Here is a 16,091-nt window from a genome sequence, read left to right on the forward strand (position 1 = left end):
CTCCTTGCCTGCACCTGGCAGAGGTAGTTATGCTTCCAGGGACACCTGTTTTTATTGCTAGGAAGCCCTGGGCCCTTGCAGGTCCCTTTTTTGTGAGACTGGCTGACTCGCGATAAGAGTGCCAGGTGTCACCTCAGCCTTAGGGCTCTGTACTTCATGGCTCTGATGCTGGAAAGCTCCTTTAGCAGAGAAAGCACAGTCCTGCTTCGCCAGTGATGTCCCTGTCAGCAGCAGGAATGCTTTTGCAGGACATAAGTACTTATCCAGACTAACCAGATATTTCACTTGCTTTGCTCTCCTCAGCATCTTGGCAGACTGTACTTGACTCTCTCCAGTTTGACGACATTTGCTGCAAGACTGAAGGAAGGAAATAAATCACACCCTCAGCCTACCAGCTGCACTTTTGTCCTTATTTCCTGTGGTGGCAGAGCTTCCCCCTCTTTCATTGCTCTGGGTTTGCTTTGCTTCTCTGTGAGCTACATTTTCCTCTCTCCTACAGAACATTTGGTTGATAATGGTTGTGTATTCCCTGCTCAAGGAGAATTGACATGTTACTTCTCCCTGGCAGGTGTGGTATCTGTCTGTTTTGAGGGAGACAGTGATGGCTACATTAACCTGGTGGCCTATCCCTATGTGGAGAACGAGGCTGTGGAGCAGGATGATCTGCCAGAGAGGGACCAGCCGCGGCGCAAGCACTCGCGCCGGAGCCTGCACAGGTCAAGCAGTGGCACCGAGCACAAGGAGGAGAAGCCTGGCCTGGCCAGTGACAGCACTGAAAGGTAAAACTTGGAGGGCCCAGTGACAACACAAATAATGGGAGATCTCTCTTCCTTACTCCATTGGTTGAGAATGTTTTGCAATTCCTTAAGGTGGCCAGGCTATTGTGCACTTGGTAGCTTAGCACATTTTGGCACTGCAGACTGTGTCAGGAGTTTTGCTGGGTTCAGGACCAATTCATCCACATGCTTCTGATGTAGGATAACTGTTGGCAGTGTATCAGATGTAGAACCAAAGCATACAGAGGAGATTTGAACACTCTTCAGTCCACCTGGTTATTAACCCAGGGGTTTCTTCCCAGGCTGTTTTGAGTATGGGTCCTCTACCTCCTCACCCCAGCCAGAGTTTCCAGAGGAACAAGTAATCCTGTTTGCTCTATTAGCAAAGATATTAGATAGATCAGATCCTGGAGCATGGGTTCACAGCCCAGGGTATTGGTGAGGATTTGCTTTTAAGAAGATTTGCATTGTAAGGAGCAGGAGATGGTTGTGTGCTAGGGGAGGATGTGTCAGTTGTAAGTATGTGAAGAACTGATGGATTCTAACAGGCAGATTTGTTCTGTCTTTACACCAGCAGCATCCAGGAAATGAAGAGTCCCCGGGTGGACTTGCACATCCACTCAGATGTTCCATTTCAGATGTTGGATGGGAACAGCGGCCTGAGCTCCGAGAAGATCAGCTACAACCCCTGGAGCCTGCGCTGCCACAAGCAGCAGCTGAGCCGCATGCGCTCCGAGTCCAAGGACCGCAAGCTCTACAGTATCCTTTGGGAAGCACAGCCGGCTCTGGCAGGTGCTGCTGCCCTGCCCGTTACCCCTTTGTGCCTCAGGCAGCCAGGCCTGGATTTCCCTTGGCATTTCTGTCCTCAACCACAGTTGTTACATGTTCCTTTTTGCTGTTCCTTCCTGCTTCCCATACAGTGACACTAATGAATCATAGAATGGTTTGGATTGGAAGGAACCCTAAAGATCTCGTTCCACCTCCAGGCAGTCTGACTGACTTCTTGATATGGTTGAAGATGGGTTTGTTTTCTGTGCCTTCACAAATGACTCCTCCTGCCTTTCCTGAATTTGCCAGCTTGTAGGGTTATTTTGTTTCACCTGGACTCTGTTTTCCTCACATAGAAACAAACTTACTTTTAATAGCTGTGTTCTTCATCATTCTAACGGCTTGGGCTTCCTCCTCCAATTCTCAAGTGTATGCTTTGGAGACTCCAGCTTTTATTTTTAAATAGCTTGCATCACTTGCAGAGAAATTATTCTCTTTGGCTGCCCTCTCCTTTTTAAGCACACTTCCTTATTTTTGTGAAGTTCCTCTTTCTAAACCAAACACAATTTCTCTCTTGCACATTTAATTCAGCTGTTCTCTGTTTGCCATTTCCATGTTTATATGTTGATCTGCGCCCTGTGAGACCCTTAGGGCAAACTTTTGGGGTGTTTTTTTCCCCTTTTGGAACAAATTGCTGTACAGAGTGCCTGGGGTGTGTTCTCAGTGCGGTGCCCCAGTGCAGGGGCTTGCCCATTGTATGCTGGTGACAGAGATCTCCTGTTACTGTTCTGTTTCCTGGCTTTGTCACCTCCCCAGTTTCCCCCTGTGTGTTGGGCAGTGCTGCTGTTCTGGACATGCCAACCTTGCCATTACTTGACCCTTGAACTTTCAGTCTGTGGACTTTGTATTGTTTATCCATATGGTCAAATGGCTAATTTGATTAGACTTTAAGCTCTCTCTTAATGGATCAGCAATTCCTACTGGTATACTATGTCCTTCCTGACACCTAGTGTTTTGCTTTTCAGTTTCCCCTCTGAATTTCCAGTTCAGCTGCATGTGACCTTCCTGCTGTTGGCCGTTCCACTTTCTAGGCTGTTTCCTTCTGCCAGCTGTCAAAGCCTGGGTCTACTCTTTGGGTTTTGTCCTTTTCTTCAACTCACTGTTTGTCTTGTCTGTTCTTTGGTTCCTGTTTGTTTGTTGCCCAGCCCTATCTCCTGCTGGCCCAAGTCCCTGTCTGTGGTGGCCCTGGGGTGTCTCTGGTGGGTGAGCTCTCCTTGACACATATCCCAGAGTTCCTGTTGCTGGAGAACGTGGTGCATCACTTCAAGCTTCCCTGCGTGCTTGATCTGAAGATGGGGACCAGACAGCACGGAGATGATGCCTCTGAGGAGAAGGCTGCTCGGCAGATGAAGAAGTGTGAACAGAGCACTTCTGCCACCTTGGGTGTGCGTGTGTGTGGGATGCAGGTAGGAATCCCCCAGGCTCAAATGCACCTTCCTTTTCACAGCTCCATTAAACCTCCCAGTTAGCATTCCTGCTAAGCAGTGAATTTTAACCTCCCACTGCAGGTAGGTACATAGCATTCATACACTAAAACAAAAGAGCCTGCTTCTCCTGAGATGGCCTGCTTTGTCCATAGCTCTTTTGTTCACTGACCATTAGGGGATTTTCTAATAAAATAGTTTTTTTGGCTTAGTGTTCAGCCAGAATCACAGTGCCTGGGAATGGAGGTGTCTGAGATTTCCTTCTCTACTGCACTGATCGTTAAAAAGTTGCTCTGCTGTGCCTGGGCCTTGTGCACGAGGGTTTGATGCTGTGCAATAATCATTCCTTTCCCTACCTGCTGAAGGAACCAGATCTTGTAACCCAGATCTCTGCCCACAGACACTGAAGCTCCTCATTAATCACTTGCCATGTAATGGCAATAGGTGTCTGCAGCTCATGCTGCCAGAGGATTGTCTGAGTTGCTGTAAGACTTGGCTTTTTAGCTCTTGAGGTCAGTTTTGTCATGCCTTTTGGGGCACTGGAACTGATGAGCCCTTTTTGAGTGTCCTGAAAGAGGCCTAGTGCTCAGGCATCCAGAGTATGGCCCTGGGCTGCACCCATGAGCTGCTCTGGGATCAGGGAACAGGGAGAGCTGTGTCTTGCTCCCACCCCGTCAAATGGGGGTAGGATAAGTTCCCCCTGGCCTGTCAGTGCAGGACAGCTCAGGACTCTCTGCATGGCCTTAGCCTGTGGCTCCCACTTGATGTGCATTTCCTTTGGTGTTCCAGGTCTATCAGCTGGACACAGGGCATTACTTATGCAGGAATAAATACTATGGGCGCGGCCTTTCCATCGAAGGCTTCCGCAACGCCCTCTACCAGTATCTGCACAACGGCATCGAGCTGCGCAAGGACCTCTTTGAGCCTGTCCTGGCCAAACTGCGCAGCCTGAAGGCGGTTTTGGAGAGACAGGCCTCCTACCGCTTCTACTCCAGCTCGCTGCTGATCATCTACGACGGCAAGGACAGCCGGGCGGGGCCGCTGGCGGAGCGCCGGCCGGAGGCGCGCCTGAAGGGCTCCGTCCCCGAGAGCCTCCAGGACGGCGGCGGCTCGGAGCCCGGCTCGGCACAGCCCAAGGTGGACGTGCGCATGATTGACTTTGCACACAGCACCTTCAAAGGCTTCCGCGACGACCCCACCGTGCACGACGGGCCCGACATGGGCTACGTGTTCGGGCTGGAAAGCCTCATCAACATCATGGAACAGATGCGAGAGGAAAACCAGTAGTCCTTGGCTGCGGCCTCTTATTCTTGTCCTGGTGGCAGGAGCAGACAAGACCACCCACTACCACAGGAAAAACACAGACAAATTTGGTTTTAAACAACTGTATCGCTCCATTGTTTTTTAAATGTACTTGGATAGAAGAGCTGAGGTGAGGCAGGATGGAAGAACTCCTCGTGCTGACCAGGAGTTTGCGCTGACGGTGCCAGATGGTTCAGATGGTTCTGATCACACTTGCTCTGCCTCCTGGAGGAGGCTCTGTAGATGCCTGCTGGGTGTCAGGTGTCCTGGTTCTTCGCTCATCACGTTCTGGAGGGAGGACCTGGACATAGGGAAAGAGAAAGCAGGAGAGCCCAGGGCTCCTGACCAGGCTGGAGCTCAGGTGTGAGGAGCTCCTGCCTCAGGAGCTTCCCCTGTGAATTTCTCCTGAGTTATTTGGAAAGGGTGCTCGCCTGACGGTTGGCAGCGTCTGTGGGGCCACCGGTGAGAAGTCAGGTGCTGGTCCCTGTGTTTGGTGTTGCTGGCTCTGCTGTGGGTTTTGCTGATGGGGCTTTGCTTTTGATGCTGCCTTTTTCTGATGTTTGGGCACTGTGAGTAGCCACCCCAAACACGGAAATGAAATGACCAAATGCAATCCTTGGCGGAGCTGTGGCCTGGAAGGAATGCCACACACGTGGAGCTGTGCTCGAGCCTGGAGTCTGCTTGCTCCCTGATGGCATGGCATGGGGCAGGCACAGGGCTCTGCCCTGGACCATTGACTTGCAAGCACTCAGCTCGTGGGCTAGCAATAGTACCTGTAGCAGTTAACATGACCCCAGCTGTGCAGCGGGGCATTTCGGACCATTTCAACCCTTCCCCTCCTGTAAAGTACAGATTCTGTCCCTCCAGCACAAAGCTGCCCTCTTCCCCCGGGGACCCTCTGCTCCCAGGCCCTGCTCTTCCAACAGGTCTGGGGGTGGTGGAAGGGGAGGCTGAGGCTCAGGGCTGATCCGTGTCTCCTCCCTGAGGGTTTCCAGGGGCCAGGTGAGGGGTGACCTAGCTGAGCAGTGAGTGCCACTGTCTTGACTGTTCAGTACCACTGCCTGACTGTTCAGCTTTGCTTCATGGAGTCAGTGTCTCCCAAAATCAATGTCCTCCAGCCTCCTTCGATGAGGAATTAACGTTTGATACTGTGGCCTGGTGGTACCGGACCTACCCCTGCTCCACCTCAGCTCCTGTTTCTGTGCTGGGGCCCTTGCTGCTCCCTCCTGCTCTCACTGACTTGTTCCATGGCATTACCATTACCTTGTGTACTCACAAGGCCAGGGTTGGGGTTTTTCTAATTACTTCAGGAAAGCTCCTTTGGGGAATACTCGCATGTCGCATGTGCGCAGAGGCTGTTAAGAAAGCAGGTTGCCACAGCAGCCACAGTCTGTGGCACTGGTGTGGACAGGGACAGGAGCGCTGCCCACTTTTTCTGCCTGTCTCCCAGCTCCTCGAAGCTTGCCCAAGCCACTACTCCTCTCCCACCCATTCGACAAGGACCTTTATCCATGGCATGCTGCCCTGCACTGGGTTACTTCATTGCTTCTGTGCGTCCCTACCTTGCCAGGACTCACAGGATTTTCAGGGAGCAGGTTTGCAGGAGTCAGCGAGGTTGGCTGAGTGCTGGGGTGTAGGTACCCACGACAGCCGTATTATTCCCTGGCTCTGCCCCAGCGTGGCCCATCGCCGCCCCCCTCTGCATGTCCTTGTCCCCGCGGGCTGTGCTAGGGCGGGTCAGGCCGCACCTCTAGGAGAGCCCCTTGCTGTCCCCCCGCGCTCATTCCTCCCCTTCCCCACCTCACTGGGCCGTGACGGAGGGGCCACGCTGCCGGTGCTCAGTGGGAGCCGCCTCCCCCTTCGGACCACCGCGGTGGGACTCCACAGCTTGTACATAGCCTTGGCCCCGTTTGTTTTTACATGAATAACCACCCTGTTTGTGCTTCACAGAGAACCAAAAACCATTAAAGGATCTGTTTTTGTCCGCCGTGTGCCGTGCCTGCCTCTCCCACCATATGAGCCTTGGGGATGTGGTTGGAAGGCTTGGATGCGCGTCCCTGCCCGGTGCGGCTGTGGCCGCTGCTCTCAGCGGGGTCGCCCCGGCGGCTGCAGTAGCGACCTGGCCGTACGGCGGTGGGACCCGGCGGGCGGGGAAGCGTGCGGGGCGGGCACTGAGACCCGGGAGGGCGGTAGGACATGGGCGGGCGGTGTTACGGGGCCGGGCGGACGGGGCGGTATTACCGGGCGGTGCTGTGTGTCGGGGGCGGGCGGTAGGACCCGGCCGGAGGCAGGGCGGTGTCGCCGGGCGGGGCGGTATTACCGGGCGGGGCGGTGTTACAGGATGGGGCGGTATTACCGGGCGGGGCGGTGTCACAGGATAGGGCGGTATTACCGGGCGGGGCGGTGTTACAGGATGGGGCGGTATTACCGGGCGGGGCGGTGTCACAGGATGGGGCGGTGTCACAGGATAGGGCGGTATTACCGGGCGGGGCGGTGTCACAGGATGGGGCGGTGTCACAGGATAGGGCGGTATTACCGGGCGGGGCGGTGTTACAGGATGGGGCGGTATTACCGGGCGGGGCGGTGTCACAGGATGGGGCGGTGTCACAGGATAGGGCGGTATTACCGGGCGGGGCGGTGTCACAGGATGGGGCGGTGTCACAGGATAGGGCGGTATTACCGGGCGGGGCGGTGTCACAGGATAGGGCGGTATTACCGGGCGGGGCGGTGTCACAGGATGGGGCGGTGTTACAGGATGGGGCGGTATTACCGGGCGGGGCGGTGTCACCCGGGCGGGGCGGTGTCACAGGATGGGGCGGTGTTACAGGATGGGGCGGTGTCACAGGATGGGGCGGTGTTACCGGGCGGGGCGGTGTCACAGGATGGGGCGGTGTCACAGGATGGGGCGGTATTACCGGGCGGGGCGGTGTCACCGGACGGGGCGGGGCCGTGCGGCGCTGACGCGCCCCGCGCGCCCCGCTCTGACGTGTCGGTGCGGGCGCTGCGCGAGACGCGGGATGCGGGCGCTGATCCTGGTTGGCGGCTTCGGGACGCGGCTGCGGCCGCTGACCCTGAGCCGGCCGAAGCCGCTGGTGGAGTTCTGCAACAAGGCGGTGCTGCTCCACCAGCTGGAAGCTCTCCGGCAGGTGGGGGCGCGGGGCGCGGGGGGCGCGGGGGCCGCCCCGCCGCCGGCTGACCCGCGCTCCCGCAGGCGGGCGTCAGCCATGTGGTGCTGGCGGTGAGCTACATGTCGGACGCGCTGGAGGCCGCCATGCGGGAGCAGGAACAACGGGTAAGGGCCCTTCCGCCTCCCCCCGCCGCCCCCCGTAACTCGGGTCTGTCCCGCCGCTCACCCTGTGCCCGCAGCTCGGCATCCGCATTTCCATGTCCCACGAGAAGGAGCCGCTAGGCACAGGTAGGAGACGGGCAGGGGCTGGGGGCTGGAGGGTGGGCGCAGGCGGGATGGGGGAAGTCTGGGGACAGCAGGGTGGGTGCTGGGGGGATACCCCGGGATGGATACGGCACGGCTACAAACGCTGGGAGGGGAGGGGGGCACCGTGCGCATTTGGGTGCGTATGGATGGGTAGGGCCGGGAGGAGCAGGAGAACCGGGAGAGGTATGCCAGGATGGACATGAGCAGGACCAGGGACAGCGGGCCGGGTGAAGATCAGAGGGACTGGGGCCTTGGGAGGGATGCTGGGACCGGCAGAGGTGGGGCCAGCAGGACTCGGGCTCTGGGCTCACCGCGTCCCTGCGGCGTCACTCACGGCCGCGCAGCGGGGCCTCTGGCGCTGGCGCGGGACCTGCTGGCCGAGGACGGGGAGCCCTTCTTTGTCCTCAACAGCGACGTGATCTGCGAGTTCCCCTTCGCGGCGCTGGCCCGTTTCCACCGGCAGCACGGCGGCGAGGGCTCTCTGGTGGTGACCCGCGTGGAGGAGCCGGCCAAGTACGGCGTGGTGGTGTGCGAGGCTGACACCGGCCGCATCTGCCGCTTCGTGGAGAAGCCGCGCGTCTTTGTGTCCAACAAGATCAATGCTGGGCTCTACATCTTTAGCCCTGGCATCTTGCAACGGATCCAGGTACGAGGCGGGCTGCCAGGCTGGGCCAGGCTGAGGGGCTGTGCGCCCTGCTCAACCCTGTGCCCCGTCCTCGCAGCTGCGCCCCACCTCCATCGAGAAGGAGATCTTCCCAGCCATGGCACAGGACGGGCAGCTCTACGCCATGGAGCTACAGGGTAAGGCCCTGTGCACAGTGCAGGCACAGCATCGGGGGTCTTGCCTGCACTGCCACTCTACGCTGGGGGCTGTCACTGTGGCTTTGTCCCCACAGGCTTCTGGATGGACATTGGGCAGCCAAAGGACTTCCTTACGGGCATGTGCATGTACCTGCAGGCACTGCGGGCTCAGCACCCCGAGAAGCTGCACTCGGGGCCAGGTGTCGTAGGGAATGTGCTGGTGGTAAGTACCAGCCCCCAGCACACCAGCCCCTAGCATGTCATGAGCTCTCTGCATTGTCCCACTGCTGTCCTCGCTGCCATCCTCCAGCTGTGCCCTCCTCCCCTGGCTGGCCAAGTGGCATGGGCTATGCCAAGAGCTGCCTGCCCTCCCAACCCTGATACAGGCCCTCTTCCTTCCAGGATCCCAGTGCCAAGATTGGGGCAAACTGCATCATCGGCCCCAACGTGACGATCGGGGCCGGCGTGGTGGTGGAGGATGGGGTGCGCATCAAGCGCTGCACTGTGCTGGAAGGGGCCCGCATCCGCTCCCATTCCTGGCTGGAGTCCTGCATCGTGGGCTGGAGCTGCTCTGTGGGGCAGTGGGTGAGGACATGGGTGCCCCTGCAGGGGACTGGGACTCAGCTCTTGCCCTCCCACCTCCTCGGGCTGTGGCTGCAGGGATGTGGCCCTGCGGGCAGGAGCCGGAGCCTGGCACCGGGCCCTGCGCAGGGATGTGACAGGGCCTCTCTGGGCAGGTGCGCATGGAGAACGTGACTGTGCTGGGCGAGGACGTCATCGTCAACGACGAGCTCTACCTCAACGGGGCCAACGTGCTGCCACACAAATCCATCGCCGAGTCCGTGCCAGAGCCACGCATCATCATGTAGCAGCCCCTAGCAGGCCCTGCACTCCCAGCACTCCTTGGATTAAATATTTATATTTACATTTACCGTTAAGCATCACCTGAGTGCAGCCCTAACACTGGGTAGCTCCCCCTTCCCATCTTTCAGGGCACCACATAAGGAAGAATAATTTAATGCTGCTTTTCATGAAGTCAGCCCCCAGCCAGGGGCAAGTTAACAGCCCAAATGCCCAGCTCAGCCCCCTGCCCTGGCCCTGGAGCTGCCGTGGATTCCCAGTGCTGCCACAGAGCCGAGGCCTTGGGCTCCCCTCCCTGAGAATGGCCCACAGGGCAGAGAGGCTGCTGGGCACCAGCCTCTCCCACTCTGCAGCCCTCCTGCCCCACGCTGCTGCCCCGTGCTGGCTCCTGACCCTCTGGGTGAGGGTCCCACAGCCCCGAGCAGGGCAAGCATTTGGGGGGGAGCCCGTGGTGTGGGGCCGGGCTCTATGAGCTGGCTGGCTTGGTGAAGTCGTCCACCCCTGTGATGGTGGCCTTACAGAAGAAGCAGTCCTTGTTGTTCATCAGGTGCTGGTTGATGCAGGCTCTGGGACAGAGGAGGAAAGAGCATCAGCCCCCACCCCCACGGCACAGGGCAGGGCCAGGGGCTGGCAGTCAGGCTGGTGGAGGTCAGACATGGGAGCTACTCACTTGCATGACTTGTGGGAGCACGGCCTGAAGATGGCCGAGATGGGGTGTGCGTAGCAGATGGGGCACAGGTCTTCCTCGCTGGTGGGCTGTGGAGGTCACCAGGCAGTTAGTGGTGGCATCCAAAGACCTGTGTCCCAGGCCTGCTGTCAAGGACTAGGGCAGGGGGAGGACTCACCAGTGTGGTAGCAGCTGCCTGCTTGGACTCCTCACTCAGATGGTTCAGCATCTTTTCCACCTTTGCCAACTCCTCAGGGTTGATGTACTCTGTGTCTGAGGGAGCAAACTGGGCATGTGTGGGGTGGATGGCACCCTCAGGCTGTCCTGAGGCTGCTGAGTGGTGCACAGGTGCTGCAGCTGCCCTTAAGGACCAGCCAGGGCAGGGAGCACTGGGCAGGGCAGAACTACTGGCTGGCATTGGATGCATCCCCATGCAAAGAGCTACTGCTGGGTGGTGGAGGGGGACATAGACACCTGTCCCCAGGACTAAAAGGGCTGGGACTTTGCAGGGGACACAGAAACCAGCATCCCCATTCCTCCCTCCCCGGCAGTGGGTGGGTGGTGAGCACAGCCCAGCTCCCAGTGCAGGGCCAACACTTACAGGTGTGCAGGGAGAAGTGGCGCTTGTCGGCGGCCGGAGCAGCCGCTGCCAGGGCCGAGGGCTCGGCGTGGCCCAGCAGGTACTGGATGGAGCGCAGCTGGAAGCAGGGATCTGCCAGCAGCACCGCGGTGGCACGCTCCGTCCTGCCAGGGGACACACACCTCAGACCACAGACACCCCACCCTGTGCTCCCACACCAGCATCCCCAGCTGGTGTCACCCCAGGCCAGAGGAACCTGTTCAAATGCAGCCAAAGAGCAGCAGTCATCCTCCTCCTTCTCTGCCACCCCGACTCAGAGGCTCCAGGGATCGATGCAGTGCTTCAGAACTTGCTGAGGCTGCAGCCCTCGGGCCAGTGCCTGAGCCTGGGTTGCTGCAGGGTGGCTGAAGCATCCAGCGCTGCCCTTAGTCACAGCACCTCAAGGGAGATGCTCTGCAGAGCCTCACACCAGGGGCTGGGGCCCTCCTGCCCAAAAGGACAGCTCAGGGTGCACTTAGGGCAAGCGAGTCCCCCCAAAAGGCAGGAGGGAGAAGTCATGGCCATGGCTTCAGTGGGCACAGCCAGGATAGATGAAGGTCACATTAATGAGTGTCTCCCTTGGGCACCAGTGCCGTGGCCTGGTAACAGCCCCTGGCAAGGAGCAGGGCTGGCTCCCTGGCTTGCCCAGGGGCAAGCAGAACCACCCCAGCAGCAGGAGGGGCAAGGGAGCAGCCAGTCAGCACAGGCTGTGCCGGGGCACAGGGGGTTAACAGCCCCTTGACTCGCAGCAGCTGCAGCCGCCAAATTAGCTTTTTGCTGCCCTAATGGAAACCAATTCCCCAGCTCTCCTCTTCCCACTAAACCGCCTGAGCTCTGGATAATGACATTCCTGCGTGTCCTTCACCCTGTGGCCACTCCTTCCTCGCCAGCAGCTCACGGCACCCCTCTGCCGTGGGGACCCACTGGGCTCAGCCCCACTGCTCGCTCCAGGGCCGGGGGTGCTGGGAGGGACCCCAACTCGTGGGGTGCTGGGAATTAGGGCAGCAGGAAAGACCGCGGCTAAGAGAGAAGCAGCACCGGGGGGTGACCGCCATCCCCTCTGCCAGCCTGGATGCAGGATGTGACACGAGGCTCCCAGAGGTGACAGATTTATTCCAGCATTCTGCCAGAGGCTGGGCAGTGGCGAAGCAGCCGCTGTATGGATTACAGCCGGTCGCGGCTCTCCGGCGGCTGCACAGCACTACGGCCGAAGTGCTCCTCAGCTCCCCGGGGGACGAGCGACCACGCAGGGTCGGTGCTGGGGCTGCGCATCGCTCTGCCCACTCGCAGGGAGGGCCACGGCCAAGGACGGGGACAGGGACCGGGCCAGGGCCACCACTCCCCGCGCCGGGACCAATGGGATCCCGCCCGGCCCCCTGGCCGCGCACCGCCCGCCCGTAAATACGGGCAGGAGCGGGACTGCGCTCCGGAGATGCTGCCCGGGAAGGAGCCGCAGCGGGCTCCCCGGAGGTCGCAGAGTGCGGATGTGCCTGAGCGCTGAGAAACTTCGCACTCCAGGGATGAGAAGCTCCAGGAGGCAGCGAGGCGCCCGCCCAGCCCCACACACAGCCCCGGAGCGCCCGAGCGCCTCAGCCTCCCGATGCTGATCGCCCAGCCCGCCCCCGGCAGCCCCCGGCCCGCCGGAGCACAGGTACGAGGCAGCCTCGGGTGAGCCGCGGCACAGCCGGGCACGGTGATGCCGCCCTTTAGGTCTTTCCAAGCCCCACGGCTGGAATCGGGATCCTCTTTCACGGGGTGCAAAGGGGCGTCTGTGGATGCTTGGTAGAGCCAAGCCAGAGTGGGGGAAGAGACGAGAGACGGCGGCAGATTTTTTCTCGCGTCTCACCGAGCTGTGCCGCCGGGCTGTAGAGAGGTTCCTGCCCGCCACAATGTCCTCACCGGTGCCCGGGGACCCGCTCTGGCCGCGGGTGGCGAAGCTGTTGCTGTTGCTGCTCCAGCTGAGCGCCCCTCGAGCCTCCCCGCAGCCTCCCCGCTGCCCCGCCGCCTGCATCTGCACCTCCGACCTGCTGAGCTGCAGCCGGCAGACGCTGCAGCGGGTGCCCCAGGCACTGCCGCCCACCACCACCACGCTGGACCTCAGCCACAATGCCCTCACCCAGCTCCACGACCGCTGGCTGGCCGCCCTCCCGCACCTCGAGACCCTTCACATCAGCCACAACCAGATTCGGGACCTTTCTCCGCGGGCTTTCCACAATGCCTCCTTCCTGCGGCACCTGGACATGTCCTCCAACCACCTGCACGCCGTGGAGAGGCACTACTTCGAGGCGCTGGTGAGCCTGGAGGAGCTGCTGCTCTACAACAACCGCATCGCGCGCGTGGATGAAAACGCTTTTGCCAAGCTGAGCGGTCTGCGGAAAGTCTACCTGAGCTGGAACAACCTGACCACCTTCCCCTTCCACGCGGTGCAGGGGCTGGGAATCTACAACCTCCGCACGCTGGACCTCTCCTCCAACAACCTGAGCAGCATCCCCGTGGAGGTGCTGGCAGCTCTTCCCGAAAACATCGGCAATGGCCTGTACCTGCACAACAACCCCATCAGGTGCAGCTGCCCTCTCTACCTGATGCTTCAGCGCTGGAATCAGCGAGGTTTCAGCTCCGTGAAAGATTTTTCTGAGGAACACACCTGCAAGGTGTCTGACAACGTGCCCCGGTCCCTGATCAAGTTCCTCAAACACAGCCGCATGTTTGAAAACTGCTCGGCAAGCACTGAAGATGCGCACCTCTCACACCTGGAGGTGACGGTGGGCCAGCCCATCCTGCTCACCTGTAACACCAGTAACACCAGCCTGCCCCACGCAGCCGCCACCTACATGTGGATCACCCCTCAGCACGAGCCCATCCGACACCCAGGGAACGGCAATCGCTCCCTGGAAGTCTATGGCAATGGCAGCCTGAGGATCGCCGCAGCCAAGCCCTGGCTCTCGGGGGTCTACGTAGGCTTGGCCATGAACAGCCCCTACAACTTCAGCAGGATGTGCGAGTTCAACGTGACCGTCCTCTACCCCAAGGCAGCTGGGGAGACCTTCAGCACAGGCCTCACGACCCTGCTGGGCTGCATTGTGAGCCTGGTGCTGGTGATCATCTACTTGTACCTCACACCGTGCCGCTGCCTGGGCTGCTGCAGGAAGCCAGTCCCGCTGAGCCCCCCGCAGGAGTGCAGCGCCCAGTCCTCCATCCTCAGCACCACTCCCCCCGCCACCGACGCGCCGAACCGCAAGGCCAGCGCCAACAAACACGTTGTGTTCCTCGAGCCCATCAGGGAGACACAGAACGGCAAGATCCGCCTGGCCCTCGGCGAGGACTTCCCCGACCCCAAGCACCCCAAGGTCCTGCAGCTCAAGTCAGACTCAGAGTCCATCAGCTCTGTCTTTTCTGATACCCCCATTGTGTCCTAGTGGGAGAGAGCTGGGAACAGAGCCGGGGCCTCCCAAGAACTGGTTGCCTCCTTCGCTGCTAGAACAGGATTTTGGGCATCCTGAGTTCCTGGCTTGACCACGACCCACAGGAGTGACTGACGTCACCAACAACTGCTTCAGCCATGGGCTCCTGGTGGGTTTTGGGCCACAGGCACACTGGTGCCCAGCAAGAGCACCGTGTATAGTCCACTGGCAATGGCCTTGTTAGCACAAAGGTAACGATGATGAACCAAACCCAGCATGCTGGACAAATACCCCTTCATTTGGGCACCCACCCTCTCCAATGTGACACCAGGCCTGGGCATTTGCCATGTCCCCAGGCAACCTGGCACCACTGCCATAGCCCTCCCAGGCCAAGGAATAGCTGTGACAAGTGGGACATTGTCCTGGCTCATGCCAGGGTCCTCAGGAATGGCGATGCCACTGTTCTCTCCCAGCACATGCTGGTCGCCATCAGCATGTCATGGCTGGGAGCAGGGGACTGTGACCCTGTCACAAACAGGGGGTGCACACCCCTCCCCAAACGTGCAGGAGGGATGGAGCTCAGCGCCCGACCAGCCACGCAGCCAAGCAAACCTCACAAGCTTTTGCTTCCCAAGAAGCTGTAAATCGTCACGGCAGGATGAGGTGACGAGACACAGCGCCCCAGCCCGCATTGCTCAGATGTCCCCGTGCCACCAAGGACACCGAGGTCTCCGATGCACCACGCACTCCTCGCTGCTTCTCCTTGAGGCGGACACACTGCTCCAGCACAGCTATTTAGGCAGTAACCTAATCAGCCTATCGATAAATGTGAGTAATCCTCCCCTCTCCTGGGTCGTAATTCTCTAGTTCCATTGGAATAAAAATGCCTATTTTTTTAAGCTCACGCTGGGCTGAGTGTCTCCTTGCCCTTGCAGCAGTGTGCAGCTCACGGGCACAGCGGTGGCAGGCTGAGGTCTGAGGGAGCCCCAAATTCCTGCAGGTCCAGCACATGGAGCCAGGCAATCTGCACTGGACTGGCAGCCTCTGCTCCATCAAATGGCCTTCAGGTGGCTTAGCAAGGGGCTTAAATGTGCTGGTGAGAGAGAAGCATTCAGTGGTTCGTCCTTGGGAGGGCAGGTCCCCAAAATGATGCCTGGGAGCTGGGGAAGTAGCAGCACTGAGCGATACAAGGGCACATCCAGACCCCGAAAGAAACAAGCAGGGTTTAGATGCAGAGGAAAGGCACCTCTAGGGATGGGACTGGCACTGCCTTTGGCTCAGTCCTGGTGCTCCCTGCAGACAGAGCCTCCCACTCATTACACCTGTGCTGCCTTCCCTGGCACCCACCCTTGCCTCTTCCTGAAACAGGGAGTGGTTCTGCCCCCTCAAAATGCCTGTCTGATCCCACAGAGAGATAAGGATATCCTATCTGCCAGTCACCAGTATCCCATCCACAGCTGGAGCAAGAGGACGTGGCCATCACATGCAGCACAGGGGAGGCCAGGGCTACCAGGTCATCATGGGGACCAGGACTCTTCAGAGACCTGCAGCCCTGTCCCATGGCTGAGTGCCCTGGCCCCAGGAGCTGCTGGCAGCCCCATGACTGGTGGGAGGGGAAGAGCCCTGTGCCATTAGGACCACACTAGCACACATCCTTTCAACTTCTCTGGCCAGAAAACAAGCAGCTTTTTTTCCCAGTAAAAACTCAGCTTTGTGCCCGAATAGCTTGTCAATACCACCCCTCCCAGTCCAAGGAGGGGTGATGTTTGGGAGAGCACTCCTGCCACGGCCCAGCCCCCCAGTGCTGCTGCTGACAGTGACCTTGTGCAGCTCTGTGCCGCCCGTGCCCGCAGCTGGCGGAGGTGACGGATGCACAGCGACAGCCCCCCTGGCTGTGCCCTCACTGCCCCACACCCACCACTGCTGGCCCTGTCACCTCGTGTTAGCACAGCGTCCTGACAGGCCCAGGACACCGTGCC

The 16,091-nt window shown here is 59.4% G+C and overlaps 4 protein-coding genes across 7 annotated transcripts in view; 3 read left to right on the plus strand and 1 right to left on the minus strand.

Annotated features, from left to right (window-relative positions):
- IP6K1 (inositol hexakisphosphate kinase 1) overlaps positions 1 to 6,314 on the plus strand; it is a 36,374-nt gene extending 30,060 nt beyond the window's left edge. Inside the window, exons 5-8 of one of the 2 annotated variants that reach the window (XM_056501408.1) lie at positions 569 to 779; positions 1,351 to 1,535; positions 2,835 to 3,010; positions 3,818 to 6,314. In XM_056501408.1, the coding sequence (XP_056357383.1) occupies positions 569 to 779; positions 1,351 to 1,535; positions 2,835 to 3,010; positions 3,818 to 4,315 (1,070 nt within the window). In that variant the 3' untranslated portion in view covers positions 4,316 to 6,314. The remainder of the gene's footprint in view (positions 1 to 568; positions 780 to 1,350; positions 1,536 to 2,834; positions 3,011 to 3,817) is intronic. The other variant, XM_056501409.1, reaches the window with a different exon arrangement.
- Positions 6,315 to 7,231: 917 nt separating this feature from the next.
- On the plus strand, positions 7,232 to 9,491 carry GMPPB (GDP-mannose pyrophosphorylase B). The gene is made up of 8 exons (XM_056501400.1): positions 7,232 to 7,476; positions 7,542 to 7,622; positions 7,697 to 7,745; positions 8,108 to 8,409; positions 8,486 to 8,564; positions 8,660 to 8,787; positions 8,967 to 9,149; positions 9,302 to 9,491. The coding sequence occupies exons 1-8, from the start codon at positions 7,348 to 7,350 to the stop codon at positions 9,431 to 9,433; spliced, it is 1,083 nt and encodes a 360-aa protein (XP_056357375.1). The 5' UTR covers positions 7,232 to 7,347; the 3' UTR covers positions 9,434 to 9,491.
- A 74-nt stretch (positions 9,492 to 9,565) lies between these two features.
- Positions 9,566 to 16,091, minus strand: part of RNF123 (ring finger protein 123) — a 47,177-nt gene continuing 40,651 nt past the window's right edge. For all 3 annotated transcript variants that reach the window (XM_056501387.1, XM_056501386.1, XM_056501388.1), the window contains exons 36-39: positions 10,694 to 10,836; positions 10,271 to 10,365; positions 10,096 to 10,181; positions 9,566 to 9,991 (exon numbers count right to left, since the gene is read on the minus strand). In XM_056501387.1, coding sequence (XP_056357362.1) covers positions 9,892 to 9,991; positions 10,096 to 10,181; positions 10,271 to 10,365; positions 10,694 to 10,836 — 424 coding nt within the window. In that variant the 3' untranslated portion in view covers positions 9,566 to 9,891. The remainder of the gene's footprint in view (positions 9,992 to 10,095; positions 10,182 to 10,270; positions 10,366 to 10,693; positions 10,837 to 16,091) is intronic.
- On the plus strand, positions 11,905 to 15,010 carry AMIGO3 (adhesion molecule with Ig like domain 3). Its single transcript, XM_056501397.1, has one exon. It carries the CDS (start codon positions 12,487 to 12,489, stop codon positions 14,125 to 14,127), a length of 1,641 nt encoding a protein of 546 aa, XP_056357372.1. The 5' UTR covers positions 11,905 to 12,486; the 3' UTR covers positions 14,128 to 15,010.

Source organism: Oenanthe melanoleuca, chromosome 12 (assembly GCF_029582105.1).
Source record: "Oenanthe melanoleuca isolate GR-GAL-2019-014 chromosome 12, OMel1.0, whole genome shotgun sequence".
Taxonomy (NCBI): domain Eukaryota; kingdom Metazoa; phylum Chordata; class Aves; order Passeriformes; family Muscicapidae; genus Oenanthe; species Oenanthe melanoleuca.